Source organism: Bombina bombina, chromosome 2 (assembly GCF_027579735.1).
Source record: "Bombina bombina isolate aBomBom1 chromosome 2, aBomBom1.pri, whole genome shotgun sequence".
Lineage (NCBI taxonomy): Eukaryota > Metazoa > Chordata > Amphibia > Anura > Bombinatoridae > Bombina > Bombina bombina.
This window is the reverse complement of record NC_069500.1, coordinates 817,689,321-817,705,239: the sequence shown is the minus strand read 5'-3', so window position 1 is coordinate 817,705,239 and position 15,919 is coordinate 817,689,321. Positions and strand designations below refer to the sequence as shown.

The 15,919-nt window shown below is 35.7% G+C and overlaps 1 protein-coding gene across 3 annotated transcripts in view; it reads left to right on the top strand.

Moving 5' to 3' along the window:
- The window catches only part of LOC128649677 (mucin-17-like), a 116,185-nt gene that overhangs the window by 81,276 nt on the left and 18,990 nt on the right, over positions 1 to 15,919 (top strand). For 2 of the 3 annotated variants that reach the window (XM_053703068.1, XM_053703066.1), the window contains exons 9-25: positions 680 to 747; positions 837 to 1,009; positions 1,823 to 1,858; positions 2,991 to 3,299; positions 3,582 to 3,686; positions 3,902 to 4,032; positions 5,119 to 5,186; positions 5,276 to 5,448; positions 7,216 to 7,251; positions 8,258 to 8,413; positions 8,695 to 8,799; positions 9,015 to 9,145; positions 10,178 to 10,245; positions 10,335 to 10,507; positions 11,216 to 11,251; positions 12,777 to 12,950; positions 13,312 to 13,467. In XM_053703068.1, the coding sequence (XP_053559043.1) occupies positions 680 to 747; positions 837 to 1,009; positions 1,823 to 1,858; positions 2,991 to 3,299; positions 3,582 to 3,686; positions 3,902 to 4,032; positions 5,119 to 5,186; positions 5,276 to 5,448; positions 7,216 to 7,251; positions 8,258 to 8,413; positions 8,695 to 8,799; positions 9,015 to 9,145; positions 10,178 to 10,245; positions 10,335 to 10,507; positions 11,216 to 11,251; positions 12,777 to 12,950; positions 13,312 to 13,467 (2,098 nt within the window). The remainder of the gene's footprint in view (positions 1 to 679; positions 748 to 836; positions 1,010 to 1,822; positions 1,859 to 2,990; positions 3,300 to 3,581; positions 3,687 to 3,901; positions 4,033 to 5,118; positions 5,187 to 5,275; positions 5,449 to 7,215; positions 7,252 to 8,257; positions 8,414 to 8,694; positions 8,800 to 9,014; positions 9,146 to 10,177; positions 10,246 to 10,334; positions 10,508 to 11,215; positions 11,252 to 12,776; positions 12,951 to 13,311; positions 13,468 to 15,919) is intronic. The other variant, XM_053703067.1, reaches the window with a different exon arrangement.

Here is a 15,919-nt window from a genome sequence, read left to right as displayed (position 1 = left end):
TACCACCCACAACAGTCTTCCTTACACTTTTAAATGGACATAAAAGAGCAATAATAATAAAAAAATAATATGCTAGAGTATTTTATTATTGTACTTTTTTTAACATAACTATGTGTTAAAGCCTGCAAAGTCAACTCTGTAACAATAGTGTACTGTTAACACAGCCATTGATTGATGACTATGCATATATGCCTCCCCTAAACTGACTTTAATTATGTGTTTAACCACTTTTGTTGGAGTTACTCTGCAAACAACAGTGTAATAAGCTAATGCTCTAACAGTGCATGTTATTACTGCTCCTTTAAGATATAAAAAAAACACTGTACTAGAGTGAACAACCAGCAAGGGCAACAATTATTTTTCTGTTTACTATTATGAAAACATATTTGTGTATCTAACTGAGCAAATAAAATAAGCAAATTAATTTTACATGCAATAATGGCTATAGACATTTAAAAAAAAATGACTAGCTTGTAAATTTTTGTGAAAATAATATATTGATAAATTATTATATATATAAATGTTGTAAGTGTGTAAATGATATGTGCTGGGGTATATATGTGTGTGTATACTGTAGTAAGACCATAGAAGCTAGATGCAATACTAAGCATCAGAGAATTACAGTCATCTAAGACATTTCTTGTTGACTTACCATTATGTATTTTTTTCCCATCCATAGATTGATGAAGTTTTCCGAAACACCAGCATTGGATCTTCTTATACCAGTTGCAGAGATCTCACATTCAGGTACCGTCATTTCACATATGTAGACCAATTCATAGCAGCTGCCACATCCAACAGTAAACCTATATTAGATCATTTATTTGTGTTTATAGGATGGGCAATGTCCCCAACTCCTTCAGCATTGACTCCATTTGCTCGTATAGGAACGACTTGTTGGGGCAGAGTTTTGATAGGAAAATTGTGTACAAAGATTTCAGTGCAAATACAGGTGGCATCAAATACCTGGGGAAATATGATCTGGACAGCTCTAGTCTTTATATTGATGGTAAGTAGGAGTCATTTTTTTTTAGCATGATCTTAAAGGGCCATTATAGTATTAATATTACACTCTCGCTTTCATTATAATATGCAATTTTATCACTAGTGATACTGTATTGTCACAAAAACTTATCACTACTGATGCTGATTGGATAAGCAGCAGTTTACATTCTGGGCTAGCAGTGCTCTGTGTCTCTCTACCCATACTTTAACTATGTGTTTAACCCAACTGTGGGGGTTAAAAAAATAACATTGCAGCATTACTAGTGATACATTTACATGTTTTAATGAATTAAAGTGAGTACGTATATCACGTTCAATAGCTATTTGCTGAAACAGTAAATTTACATTTCCAACCCTCACATAAATAACTATATAGACCAGTATCTAGACCAACCAGACCACTGCTGAAGTCATTGGTAATAGTTTTTTGTGACACTCTATTTAGGGGTTTCTTAATCTCTCTCCACTTTCTCTCCTTTCCCTATGTTTATCAGTGCATCTTACCCACCAAAACTCACTCATTTCCCTGTTTTAATCAGCTACATACCATAAAAATGAAACTTTAAAAGCTATTAAGGCTGATGAAGCTGAGAAACCTAATACAGAGGGTCTGAATTTGTTTTCAAGATGCATAAATTCAAGCAAAACATTTTTGTTGCGTGCATTATTATTATACGGAAATGTTTTGCTTTAATCGAATCTGCAATCTAACATAGTTCCACCACTTCACTACATCAAAAACACGGCCTGTTAAGATTGATTGATATTATTAATATTTGGCTATAAAAAACTGATTGTGCCATTTTCTTTTTCACAGGATACAATGAGAAAACAACAATTAGTTCAACTACAAGTAAGTACTGAAGCAATAATTTAAGTTTAGCAGGAAGAGGAAATATGGATGGTCAATATTTACACATCACTGCAATACTGGCATTTTTATTTAATTAAAAAAAAAGATTGTAATTCTCAAATTGTATGTTATGAATTTAGCAGAAAATTATAAAATACTTTGGAAAAGTTTGTTTTGCCTAAATAAAATTAGAATCTTAAAACATGAAAATCATAATTAATCTTTAGGATAGGAAAGTCAAAATTAAACGTGCATGATTCAAATCTAATGTAATTTTAAGACACTTTTACATTCACTCCTATTATCAAATGTGCTTTGTTCTCTTGGTATCACTTGTGGAAAAAGAATACGCACATATCCTACACTAGTGGGAACTAGCTGCTGATTGGTGCCTGCACACATTTGTCTCTTGTGATTGGCTAACAAGATGTGTTCAGCTAGCTACCAGTAGTGCAATGTTGTTCCTTCAGCAAAGGATAACAAGAGAATGAAGCAAATGTAATAACAGAAGTAAAATGGAAAGTTGTTTAAAATCATGTGCTTAACCCAAATAATGGATGAAAATGTTGGAGTTTGCTATCCCTTTAATGATTCAGATACCATGCCATTAAAAAAAAAAAAAAAATAACTTTTAAAAGTGTATTCTCTTTCTGACCCACAAAAGCATAGGCCAATCCCTTGTAAATACAACCACAATGCAAACAATATAAAACCCTACAGTAAATTTACATATCCATTAAATATATTCTACTGGTGTTGATCATCTCTGTGTGTTACTGGCAATAGTGGTAGGGGACGAAAAGTACTGATATGTTTGTAATGCTGGCTCAAAAGGTTAAATAATTTATTTGTGTGGTACCAGCACAGAGGGTTTAAATAATTTATTTATATGCTACTGGCAGCTAATACAATGTGAAATGATTTATCTGTGTGTGTTTTTGGCGCACATGGGTTAATTGTTACTTTATATGGGTGGTTGCTAAGGGGGCTACAATCACTGAGTCATGTGCAAATCTGGCAAACTTTTTAAAAGGTAAAATAATCAATGTGTTTTTCGTAGCTAAAGGAGTAAAATTACTGACTTGTGTATTACTGGCAAAATGACGGTTTTATGTATTTTATTGCAAAACAGCATCCTCATCTCAAGCTTCACCAACAACCTTACCTGCATCATCCTCCGAAGCTGTGCTAACTACAACTACACCAACAACCTTACCTGCATCATCCTCCGGAGCTGTGCTAACTACAACTACACCAACAACCTTACCTGTATCATCCTCCGGAGCTGTGCTAACTACAACTACACCAACAACCTTACCTGTATCATCCTCCGGAGCTGTGCTAACTACAACTACACCAACAACAACAATTAAATCAACATCTGGCACAGGAACAACGGTGGCAACAGCTGCATCCACTTCTACTCCTTTATCAAATATAAGTAAGGAGGGCTATTTCTTATTATGACTATGTGTGTTCAAACGTTGTGAGACCTTGATTACCTGTATTACATGTATCCCAAAATTTGTCTTCATATAGCCAATTCAGCTATTAATTAAACAGAAATAAAACAACATGTAAAATTAAAAACAGGAAAAGCTTACTGTCTGTTGCATGCTCACTCATCATAAAAGCTGCAAAAGATAAAACGCATTTATTACATCCAGCTCTGTTATATATTTATATATACACATTTTATGTATGTTTTACATCCCCTCTACAGCTGAAGAAATCATTGTTCCAGTTACAAAGCTACCAGTGGAGCAGCCTAATGACAGAAATACAACAACACCACAAATGACAACTCAAACATCTCCCTCAACTTCCAGTAAGTACATTAATATCATAAAATATTTTTTATTCAAGAAGCACCTGTCTCTTGTACTACATAATGCAGTGTGAATGGATCTTATGATGTTCTATAGGATATTTTACTTAGAAGCCTCACTTGTGTTTACGTGTGAAACTAAAGCAGTTTTTGGCCTTGTGAAATATTTTGTGTCACTTAAAACATAATTATATGAAATCTATTTCTTTTAACAGCTGCTACTCTCACAACAGCCCTCATAGATTTTACTTTTAACATTACCTTCCTCAATGTGACCTACAACCCCCAGCTAGAAGACAAGTCCTCTGATGCCTACCGTGTCATGTCAGCCATTCTGCTTTCCCTGGTAAGAATAGGTGGGAGCTTCATGGAGCGCTGGGGTTTTTTGTATAACCTGTAACTCAATATCAATTTTTTCTATTATAACCCAACAGCTGCAATATTTATCACTGTTGATGTTGATAACAAACATGCTCTTTATGTAAACTATCTTCAATAGACATTTGTTGGTGTTTAAACCATGCACAATATTCACGTTAATTCTCCACTCTTTTAGCAGGGAAGGCTTTTATTATAGTGGGGAAAAATAAAATGTCCTAGGCTCTTTATAATGCAAATAATGTCTGCATCAATAATATATAAAATGTCTTTATATTAGTGATATCTATTCTAGCATTGGGATTAAAAAAAAATAGAAGTGGTTGTAATTATCATTAATACAGTAATTACTTTTAAGGAACCATTTTTTTGTGCAAAATATAGTTATATTGCAAAGTTACTTCTACTGTATATTTAAAGAATGACTCGCATGTCATTTTATCTGCATGTTCGATTATTTTACTTATTTTTTCCAGGACCCTTCTACTTATTGATATTCCATAATACCAACTCACTGTCAGTCTCGTTTACTTTACTTGGAAGTTACTATCTTCTGTGTGGCTCTGACCCATACTCTGCAGTGACTTGTTGTTATGTGGGTCCCTAAATCAAATTAAAATACACAAACTTAACTTACTAGCCTTTATTAACAATTTATCATTATATTTCAACCTTTGTCTCCAAATACTCCTCTAGCAGCCTTCAATAATTTCTACTTCACAAGCTCATGTACAAGATCTCCTTTCTACACTTTCTCCATTAATTTTACAGTACCCAAGTTAGAGGGACAGTCTACACCTTAGTCATCTTAAAGTCTTAGCTTATTTTTTTTTAATATAATATATTTATAAATTATTATATATATATATATATATATATATATATATATATATATGTTGTAGGTTTGTAACTGATATGTGCTAGGGTATATATGTGTGTGTGTATACTATAGTAAGACCATAGAAGCTAGATGCAATACTAAGCAACAGAGAATTACAGTCATCTAAGACATTTCTTGTTGACTTACCATTATGTATTTTCTTCCCTTCCATAGATTGATGAAGTTTTCCGAAACACCAGCATTGGATCTTCTTATACCAGTTGCAGAGATCTCACATTCAGGTACCGTCATTTCACATATGTAGAATTCATAGCAGCTGCCACATCCAACAGTAAACCTATATTAGATAACAATTTATTTGTGTTTATAGGATGGGCAATGTCCCTAACTCCATCAGCATTGATTCCATTTGCTCGTATAGGAACGACTTGGTGGGGCAGAGTTTTGATAGTAAAATTGTGTACAAAGATTTCAGTGCAAATACAGGTGGCATCAAATACCTGGGGAAATATGATCTGGACAGCTCTAGTCTTTATATTGATGGTAAGTAGGAGTCATTTTTTTAGCATGATCTTAAAGGGCCATTATAGCATTAAAATTACACTTTCACGTTCATTATAGTATGCAATTTTGTCACTAGTGATGCTGTATTGTCACAAAACCTTATCGCTACTCAGGGTTGGCTCCAGAACGAATGAAATGGGGGGGAATTTTTTTTTCACGAGGAGGCACACATTTACATAGCATGTATGAGAGAAAATAAGAGCAGACCTACATATTCTGCAGAAAAGTGTAGCTTCTGGTTGGCTTATCCCCCACTATTAACATTTGGAGAATATGTGCTAAATCACTAGGTAAAAGAATGAAGTCTAAATCCTATGCAGTGCACTAAAACAGAGCCATTAAACTTGAGACCACCAGTGCAATAGCTCCTTAAAAACAATTCACCCCTTAATCACCATGATCCAAAACCCTTAAACTCATTCTCAAAACTCAATCATGTCCCTTAAACAGCCATGTACCCCAAACCCCCCAATGCAATTAACCCCTTTGTTTGCAATAGCAGTGAGTATACTAGGTTTTCAGGTACTGGTAGTTTTGTAGATTAGATTTAACTATACCTGTTTCGCAATAACTAACGGATATGAGGCTACTTAATACAACCTATGTACATTGAACCTATAAGAATATGATTATATCATATAAATATGTCTATAAATGGCTACCGGCTTCTATCGATGCCTCAAAAGTACACTGTGATCTTAGGCCGGGCCTAAGATCACAGTGCACTTTTAAGGCTTCGATAGAAGCCGGTAGTCATTTATAGACATATGTTTATGTGATACAATCATATTCTTATCATGGTCTATTGTTTAAGAAAATAAGTAACTCACGATAGTTAGGTAAAATTAATAGCATTAAAGACAAGTCCAAAAAGTCTCTAATTAACTTCAAATTCCAAATAAGAGGATAAGACACCGGAGCTCCTTGCAGGTACGTGATGCGACCTCACAGTTCGCCAGCTAACTCCGCCCCCATCATTACATAACAATTCATTATTTTATTTATTATTTTTAAAGCGTATGATCATATCAATATTTTTGAGGGGGCACAGCATTCCATTTGGGTGGGCATTGCCCCCCAATGCCCCCCCTTGAAGCCGACCCTGTCACTACCGATGCTGATTGGATAAGCGGCAGTTTCCATTTTGGACCAGCAGTGCTCTGCATCTCTCTATCCATATTTTAACTATGTGTTTAACCCAACTGTAGGGGTTAAACACATAACATTGCAGCATTACTAGTGATTAAAATAAAAGGTTTTAATTAATTAAAGTGAGTAAATATATCACTTTCAATAGCTATTTGCTGAAACAGTAAATTCACATTTCCAACCCTCACATAAATAACTATATAGACCATTATCTAGACCAACCAGACCACTGCTGAAGTCATTTTTAATAGCTTTTTTTGTGACACTCAGATGACTCTCCAGTCAAAATCTATTTAGGGGTTTCTTAATCTCTCCACTCTCTCTCCTTTCCCTATGTTTATCAGTGCATCTTACCCACCAAAACTCACTCATTTCCCTGTTTTAATCAGCTACATACCATAAAAAAAGAAACTTTAAAAGCTATTAAGGCTGATGAAGCTGAGAAACCTAATACAGAGGGTCTGAATTTGTTTTCAAGATGCATAAATTCAAGCAAAACATTTTTGTTGCGTGCGTTATTATTATACAGAAAAGTTTTGATTGATATTATTAATATTTGGCTATAAAAAACTGATTGTGCCATTTTCTTTTTCACAGGATACAATGAGAAAACAACAATTAGTTCAACTACAAGTAAGTACTCAAGCAATAATTTAAGTTTAGCAGGAAGAGGAAATATGGATGGTCAATATTTACACATCACTGCAATACTGGCATTTTTATTCAATTAAAAAAAAAAGATTGTAATTCTCAAATTGTATGTTATGAATTTTGCAGAAAATGATAAAATACTTTGGAAAAGTTTTTTTTGCCTAAATAAAATTAGAATCTTAAAACAATATGAAAATCATTATTACTCTTTAAAGGGATAGGAAAGTCAAAATTAAACATGCATGATTCAAAGCTAATGTCATTTTAACACTCTTTTACATTCACTCCTATTATCAAATGTGCTTTGTTCTCTTGGTATCACTTGTGGAAAAAAAATACACACATATCCTACACTAGTGGGAACTAGTTGCTGATTGGTGCCTGCACACATTTGTCTCTTGTGATTGGCTAACTAGATCTGTTCAGCTAGCTACCAGTAGTGCAATGTTGTTCCTTCAGCAAAGGATAACAAGAGAATGAAGCATCTGTAATAACAGAAGTAAATTGGAATGTTAGTTAAAATCATGTGTTTTATCCAAATAATTAATGAAAATGTTGGAGTTTGATATCCCTTTAATGATTCAGATACCATGCCATTAAAAAACAAAACATTTTTTTTTTTTTTTAAATGAATACTCTGTCTTAATCACAAATGCATAGGCCAATCCCTTGTAAATACAACCACAGTGAAAAAAAATATAAAACCCTACAGTAAATTTACATATTCATTAGATATAGTCTACTGGTTTAATCATCTCTGTGTGTTATGAAATGATTGATTTGTGTGTGTTTTTGGCGCACATGGGTTAATTGTTACTTTATATGTGTGGTTGCTAAGGGGGCTACAATCACTGAGTCATGTGTAAATCTGGCACAAAGGTTTTAAAAGGTATAATTATCAATGTGTTTTTCGTAGTTAAAGGGATAAAATTACTGACTTGTGTATTACTGGCAAAATGACTGTTTTATGTATTTTATTGCAAAACAGCATCCTCATCTCAAGCTTCACCAACAACCTTACCTGCATCATCCTCCGGAGCTGTGCTAACTACAACTACACCAACAACAACAATTTTATCAACATCTGGCACCGGAACAACGGTGGCAACAGCTGCATCCACTTCTACTCCTTTATCAAATATAAGTAAGGAGGGCTATTTCTTATTATGACTATGTGTGTTCAAACGTTGTGAGACCTTGATTACCTGTATTACATGTATCCCAAAATTTGTCTTCATATAGCCAATCAGCTATTAATTAAACAGAAATAAAACAAAATGTAAAATTAAAAACAGGTAAAGCTTACAGTCTGTTGCATGCGCACTCATCATAAAAGCTGCAAAAGATAAAACGCATTTATTACATCCAGCTCTGTTATATATTTATATATACACATTTTATGTATGTTTTACATCCCCTCTACAGCTGAAGAAATCATTGTTCCAGTTACAAAGCTACCAGTGGAGCAGCCTAATGACAGAAATACAACAACACCACAAATGACAACTCAAACATCTCCCTCAACTTCCAGTAAGTACATTAATATCATAAAATAGTTTTTATCCAAGAAGCACCTGTCTTTTGTACTACATAATGCAGTGTGAATGGATCTTATGATGTTCTATAGGATATTTTACTTAGAAGCCTCACTTGTGTTTACGTGTGAAACTAAAGCAGTTTTTGGCCTCGTGAAATATCTTGTGTCACTTACAACTTAATTATATGAAATCTATTTCTTTTAACAGCTGCTACTCTCACAACAGCCCTCATAGATTTTACTTTTAACATTACCTTCCTCAATGTGACCTACAACCCCCAGCTAGAAGACAAGTCCTCTGATGCCTACCGTGTCATGTCAGCCATTCTGCTTTCCCTGGTAAGAATAGGTGGAAGATTCATGGAGCACTGGGGTTTTATTGTATAACCTGTAACTCAATATCAATTTATTCTATTATAACCCAACAGCTGCAATATTTATCACTGTTTATTGATAACAAGCAAGCTCTTTATGTAAATGATCTTCAATAGACATTTGTTGGTGTTTAAACCATGCACAATATTCACGTTAATTCTCTACTCTTTTAGCACAGAAGGCTTTTATTATAATGGGGGGAAAATAAAATGTCCTAGGCTCTTTCTAATGCATATGATTTGTGCATCAATAATATATAAAATGTCTTTATATTTGTGATATCTATTCTACTATTGGGATATAAAAAAAATAGAAGCGGTTGTATTATCATTAATACAGTAATTACTTTTAAGGAACCAGTTTTTTTTTTTTGCATAATACAGTAATATTGCAAAGTTGTTTCTACTGTACAGTTAAAGAATGACTCAATTATTTTACTTATTTTTCCAGGACCCTTCTACTTATTGATATTCCATAATACCAACTCACTGACAGTATTGTTTACCTTACTTGGAAGTTACTATCTTCTGTGTGGCTCTGTCCCATACTTTGCAGTGACTTGTTATGTGGGTCCCTAAATCAAATTAAACTACACAAACCTAACTTACTAGCCTTTATTAACAATGTATCTGTATATTTCAACCTCCAAATACTCCTCTAGCAGCCTTCAATCATTTCTTCTTCACAAGCTCGTTTACAAGATCTCCTTTCTACACTTTCTTCATTAATTTTACAGTACCCAAGTTAAAGGGACAGTCTACACCTTAGTCATCTTAAAGTCTTACCTTAATTCTTTTTGAAAATTATATATTGATACATTTTATTATATATATAGATGTTGTAAGTGTGTAACTGATATGTGCTGGGGTATATATGTGTGTGTGTGTACTATAGTACGACCATAGAAGCTAGATGCAATACTAAGCTTCAGAGAATTACAGTCATCTAAGACATTTCTTGTTGACTTACCATTATGTATTTTATTCCCTTCCATAGATTGATGACGTTTTCCGAAACACCAGCATTGGATCTTCTTATACCAGTTGCAGAGATCTCACATTCAGGTACCGTCATTTCACATATGTAGAATTCATAGCAGCTGCCACATCCAACAGTAAACCTATATTAGATAACAATGTATTTGTATTTATAGGATGGGCAATGTCCCAATGTCCGTCAGCATTGATTCCATTTGCTCGTATAGGAACGACTTGGTGGGGCAGAGTTTTGATAGGAAAATTGTGTACAAAGATTTCAGTGCAAATACAGGTGGCATCAAATACCTGGGGAAATATGATCTGGACAGCTCTAGTCTTTATATTGATGGTAAGTAGGAGTCATTTTTTTAGCATGATCTTAAAGGGCCATTATAGTATTAAAATTACACTCACACGTTCATTATAGTATGCAATTTTATCACTACTGATACTGTATTGTCACAAAGCCTTATCACTACCGATGCTGATTGGATAAGCGTCTGTTTCCATTCTGGACCAGCAGTGCTCTGCATCTCTCTATCCATATTTAAACTATGTGTTTAACCCAACTGTGGGGATTAAACACATAACATTGCAGCATTACTAGTGATACAATTACATGTTTTAATTAACTAAAGTGAGTAAATATATCACTTTCAACAGCTATTTGATGAAACAATTTACATTTCCAACCCTCACATAAATAACTATATAGACCAGTATCTAGACCAACCAGACCACTGCTGAAGTCATTTTTAATAGCTTTTTGTGACACTCAGATGACTCTCCAGTCAAAATCTATTTAGGGGTTTCTTAATCTCTTCACTCTCTCTCCTATCCCTATGTTTATCAGTGCATCTTACCCACCAAAACTCACTAAGCTATAAGGCAGATGAAGCTGAGAAACCTAATACAGAGGGTCTGAATTTGTTTTCAAGATGCATAAATTCAAGCAAAACATTTTTGTTGCGTGCGTTATTATTATACAGAAAAGTTTTGATTGATATTATTAATATTTGGCTATAAAAAACTGATTGTGCCATTTTCTTTTTCACAGGATACAATGAGAAAACAACAATTAGTTCAACTACAAGTAAGTACTGAAACAATAATTTAAGTTTAGCAGGAAGAGGAAATATGGATGGTCAATATTTACACATCACTGCAATACTGGCATTTTTATTCAATTAAAAAAAAAAAAGATTGTAATTCTCAAATTGTATGTTATGAATTTAGCAGAAAATGATAAAATACTTTGGAAAAGTTTGTTTTGCCTAAATAAAATTGGGATTTTAAAACAACATGGAAATCATAATTAAATTTTTAAGGGATAGGAAAATTAAACATGCATGATTCAGATAGAGCAGGTCATTTTAACACACTTTTACATTTACTTCTATTAACAAATGGGCTTCGTTCTCTTGATATCCCTTGTGGAAAAAACAATACGCACATATACACCAGTGGGAGCTAACTGCTGATTGGTGCCTGCACACATTTGTCTCTTGTGATTGGCTAACTAGATGTGTTCAGCTAGCTGCCAGTAGTGCAATGTTGTTCCTTCAGCAAAGGATAACAAGAGAATGAAGCAAATCTAATAACAGAAGTAACTTTGAACGTTGTTTAATATTGTATGTTTGTGTTATCTAAATCATGAAAGAAATTGTTGTGGTTTCACATCCCTTTAATGATTTAGATACCATGCAATTTAAAAAAAAAAAAATAATAACTTTTCAATTTATATCCATTATTAAATTTACTTTTAAAAGTGTATGGTCTTTCTGAATCACAAAAGCATAAGCCAATCCCTTGTAAATACAACCACAGTGCAAACAATATAAAACCCTACAGTAAATTTACATATTCATTAGATATATTCTACTGGTTTCATCATCTCTGTGTGTTACTGACAATTGTGGTAGTGGAGTAAAACTACTGATATGTTTGTAAAGCTGGCACAAAAGGTTAAATAATGTATTTACATGCTACTGGCAGCTAATAAAAGGTGAAATAATTTATCTGTGTGTGTTATTGGCGGTCCTCTGACAAAATGCTGATGGACATTTGGCTGACAGCATTCTGTCCGACAGACATTTGGACGATGGACAGAATGCCGAAGCATGTTCCGAGTTCGGCCGAGGGCAGATACACTCTGGAGTGCTCTGTTCTAATCAGAGCCTTGGGCGCCGCAACCACTCTGGGAACCTAACCATGGGTTCCAGCCCGCACGTCTTGTAATTCTCTGTCTGTGAAATGATCTATTTATCTATCTATCTATCTATCATATCTATATATCTACCTATCTTGTGGCCGGACTGTTATCTGACAGCCACTTGTGTATCAGACTATTATCCGTTTGTCAATTGTCCGTCTGCTAAAAGTCTGTCAGCCAAATGTCCGTCAGCTAACAGTCCGGCCACAGTTATTGGAGCACATGGATTCATTGTTGCTTTATATGTGTGGTTGCTAAGGGGGCTACAATAACTAAGTCATGTGTAAATCTGGCACAAAGGTTTTAAAGGTAAAATTATTACTTGTGTTTTCTTTGGCTAAAGGAGTAAAATCACTGACCTGTGTGTTACTGGCAAAATTACTCATTTATATATTTTATTGCAAAGCAGCATCATCATCTCAAGCTGTGTCAAACACTAATTCACGAACAACCTTACCTGCATCATCCTCTGGAGCTGTGCTAACTACAACTAAACCAACAACTACAATTGTATCAACATCTGGAACCAGAACAACGGTGGCAACAGCTGCATCCACTTTTACTCCTGTATTAAATACAAGTAAGAGAGGCTAATTCTTATTAGGACTATGTGTGTTGAAACATTGTAAGACTTTGTTGTAAAGTAGATGCTAATTATTCTGTGTGTTACTGGCACAGAGGGTTTAAATCATTGATCTGTGTTTGCTATTGGTAGCTAAAATAAAGAGAAATTATTGATGTGTTACTGGCACACAGGCTAACTGTTGCTTTATGAGTGAGGTAGCTAAGGGGGCAACAATCACTGATCGATGTTTAAATATGGCACAAAGGTTAAAAAACTTAACATTATTACATGTTTTAATGGTAGCTAAAGGGGTAAAATCCCTGACCTGTGTGTTACTGGCAACATGACCGATTTATGTATTTTATTGAAAAAACAGCATCATCATCTCAAGCTGTATCAAATACAACTTCACCAACAACCTTACCTGCATCATCCTCTGGAGCCGTGCTAAATACAACTACACCAATAACTACAATTGGAAATAGAACAGCGGTAACAGCTGCATCTACTTCAACACCGTCATTAAATACAAGTAAGGATGGGTATTGCTTATCATGATGTTGTGACACCTTGTTGTACAATAGATGCTTATTCCTTTTGGAGCTTAATCAGATCAAATACTCATATATATATATATATATATATATATATATATATATATATATATATATATATATATATATTATCATTATTATTCTTTATTTATAAAGCGTCAATAGATTCCCCAGCACCGTCCATGGTTAACAAAGATAAAAGGACAGTACAATATGAGACACCAGACAAAATTTAACAAAAAAATACAAGGGGAATTGGGGCCCTATTCCTGTGGGAACTTACAATCTAGATGGGTAGGAGGGTGAGAAACAGGAGGTGGGGACTGTAAAGGTGGGAATGATGTTAGTGTGGAGTTCTATGAGGGCAACTATTAGGAAAGTGGAATTAATTTTTTAGTGAGTTGGGTGATAAGCTTCTCTGAACAAGAAGGTTTTTAGAGAGCTTTAAAAGGAGGAGAGGTTGGGGAAAGTCTGATAGCTCAAGGAAGTGCGTTCCAGAGGGTTGGTGCCGCACGAGAGAAGTTCTGTAGTCTAGCATGGGAGGAGGTGATGGTAGAAGATGCAAGGAGCAGATCATTGTTGGATCTTAGGGGATGTGCTGGAATATATTGGTTGATGCATGAGGACAGGTAGGGGGGGCTGCATTGGTAAGGGCTTTGTAGGTCAGAGTGAGAATTTTAAATTTAATTCTGCAGTAAATGGGGAGCCAGTGAAGGGACTCACAGAGGGGTGCAGCAGATACAGAGCGGTGGATTAGCCTAGCAGAGGCATTTAGGATGGATTGAAGGGGGAGAGGTGGGAGAGAGGAAGGCCAGTTAGTAGGTTATTACAGTAGTCAAGCCGGGAAATTACTAGGGAATGGATTAGCTGTTTAGTAGTTTCAGCACTCAGAAAAGGATGAATTTTGGAGATATTGCGTAGGTGGTTGTGACAGGATGAAGAGAGCAATTGGATGTGGGGTATGAAGGACAGATATGAGTCAAGTGTAACTCCTAGGCAGCGGACTTGGGGTGATGGGGAGATAGTGATGTCGCCAACAGTGATAGTAAAGTTAGAAACTGGAGTAGAATTAGATGGGGGGGGATTAGAAGAAGTTAAGTCTTGGACATGTTGATTTTTAGGTGGTGAGAGGCCATCCAGGAAGAAATGCCAGATAAGCAGTCACTGATGTAGGAAAGGACAGAAGGAGAGAGTGCAGGGGTGGATAGGTAGATCTGAGTATCATCAACATAGAGGTGATAGTTGAAGCCATAGCTACTGTTAAGTTTACCCAGTAAGGAAGTATAGATAAAGAAGAGTAGAGGGCCTAGAACAGAGCCTCGAGGTACTCCAACAGACAGAGGCAATGAAGAGGAGGAGTCGCCAGGAAATGAGAAAGAAAATGACCTATTAGAGAGATATGAGTGGTTCCAGGAGAGGGCAATTTCACAGAGCCCAATGGTGCTGAGAGTCTGTAGGAGGAGGTGATGGTCAACAGTGTCAAAGGCAGCAGACAGGTCAAGTAAGATAAGTTTAGAGTAGTGGCCATTGTTTTTAACAGAAAGAAGATCGTTAGTAACCTTGGGGATGGTAGTCTCAGTTGAGTGTTGGGGACGGAAGCCAGATTGCAGGGGTCAAGCAATGAGCTGGAGGACAGGAAGTGGGTTAGGCAATCGAAAACTAGTTTTTAAGGACTTTTGAAGCTAGCGGAAGCAGTCATATTGGGCGGTAGTTTGCAGGAGAATTGGGGTCGAGGGAGGGTTTTTTGAGGATGGGGGTGACCTTTGCATGTTTGAAGGAAGATGGAATTGAGCCAGTATTAAGGGATCGGTTGAATATGTGAGTAAGAGCTGGAGTGAGGGTAGAAGACAGAGAAGGTATTAGATGTGAAGGGATAGGATCAAGTGGGCAGGTAGTGAGGTGTGAGGAATACATTAGGGAACTCACTTCATTCTTAGTGGTTGGGGGGAAGGTACTGAGAGTGGTGGAGGGGGTTACCGGGGGCGGAGATGGAAGGTTGCAGTCTTGTGGTGGGATGTTACTTCAGATGGTAAATGTATTGTTGAAAAAGTAGTCTGCCAAGTCTTGAGCACTAAAGGCAGATGAAGGGGGTGGTGCAGGTGGATAGAGGAGAGTGTTGAAGATGGAGAAGAGACGTTTAGGGTTTGAGGAGTGAGAAGATATAAGAGAAGAGAAGTAGTTTTGGCTAAGTGAAGGGCAGAGGAGTAAGAATAAAGAATGAACTTATAGTGAAGGAAGTCGGGTTCAGAGTGGAATTTCCTCCAGGCACGTTCAGCAGCACGGGAGCATTTTTGTAGGTAGCGTGTTTGTTGAGAGTGCCAGGGCTGGAGCTGACAACGTGGGGTTTTGCGTATGTGTGAAGGAGCAAGAGTGTCGAGTGCAGAGGAGAGAGTATTGTTATAATGGTTTGTAGCAAGATCAGGACAGGAT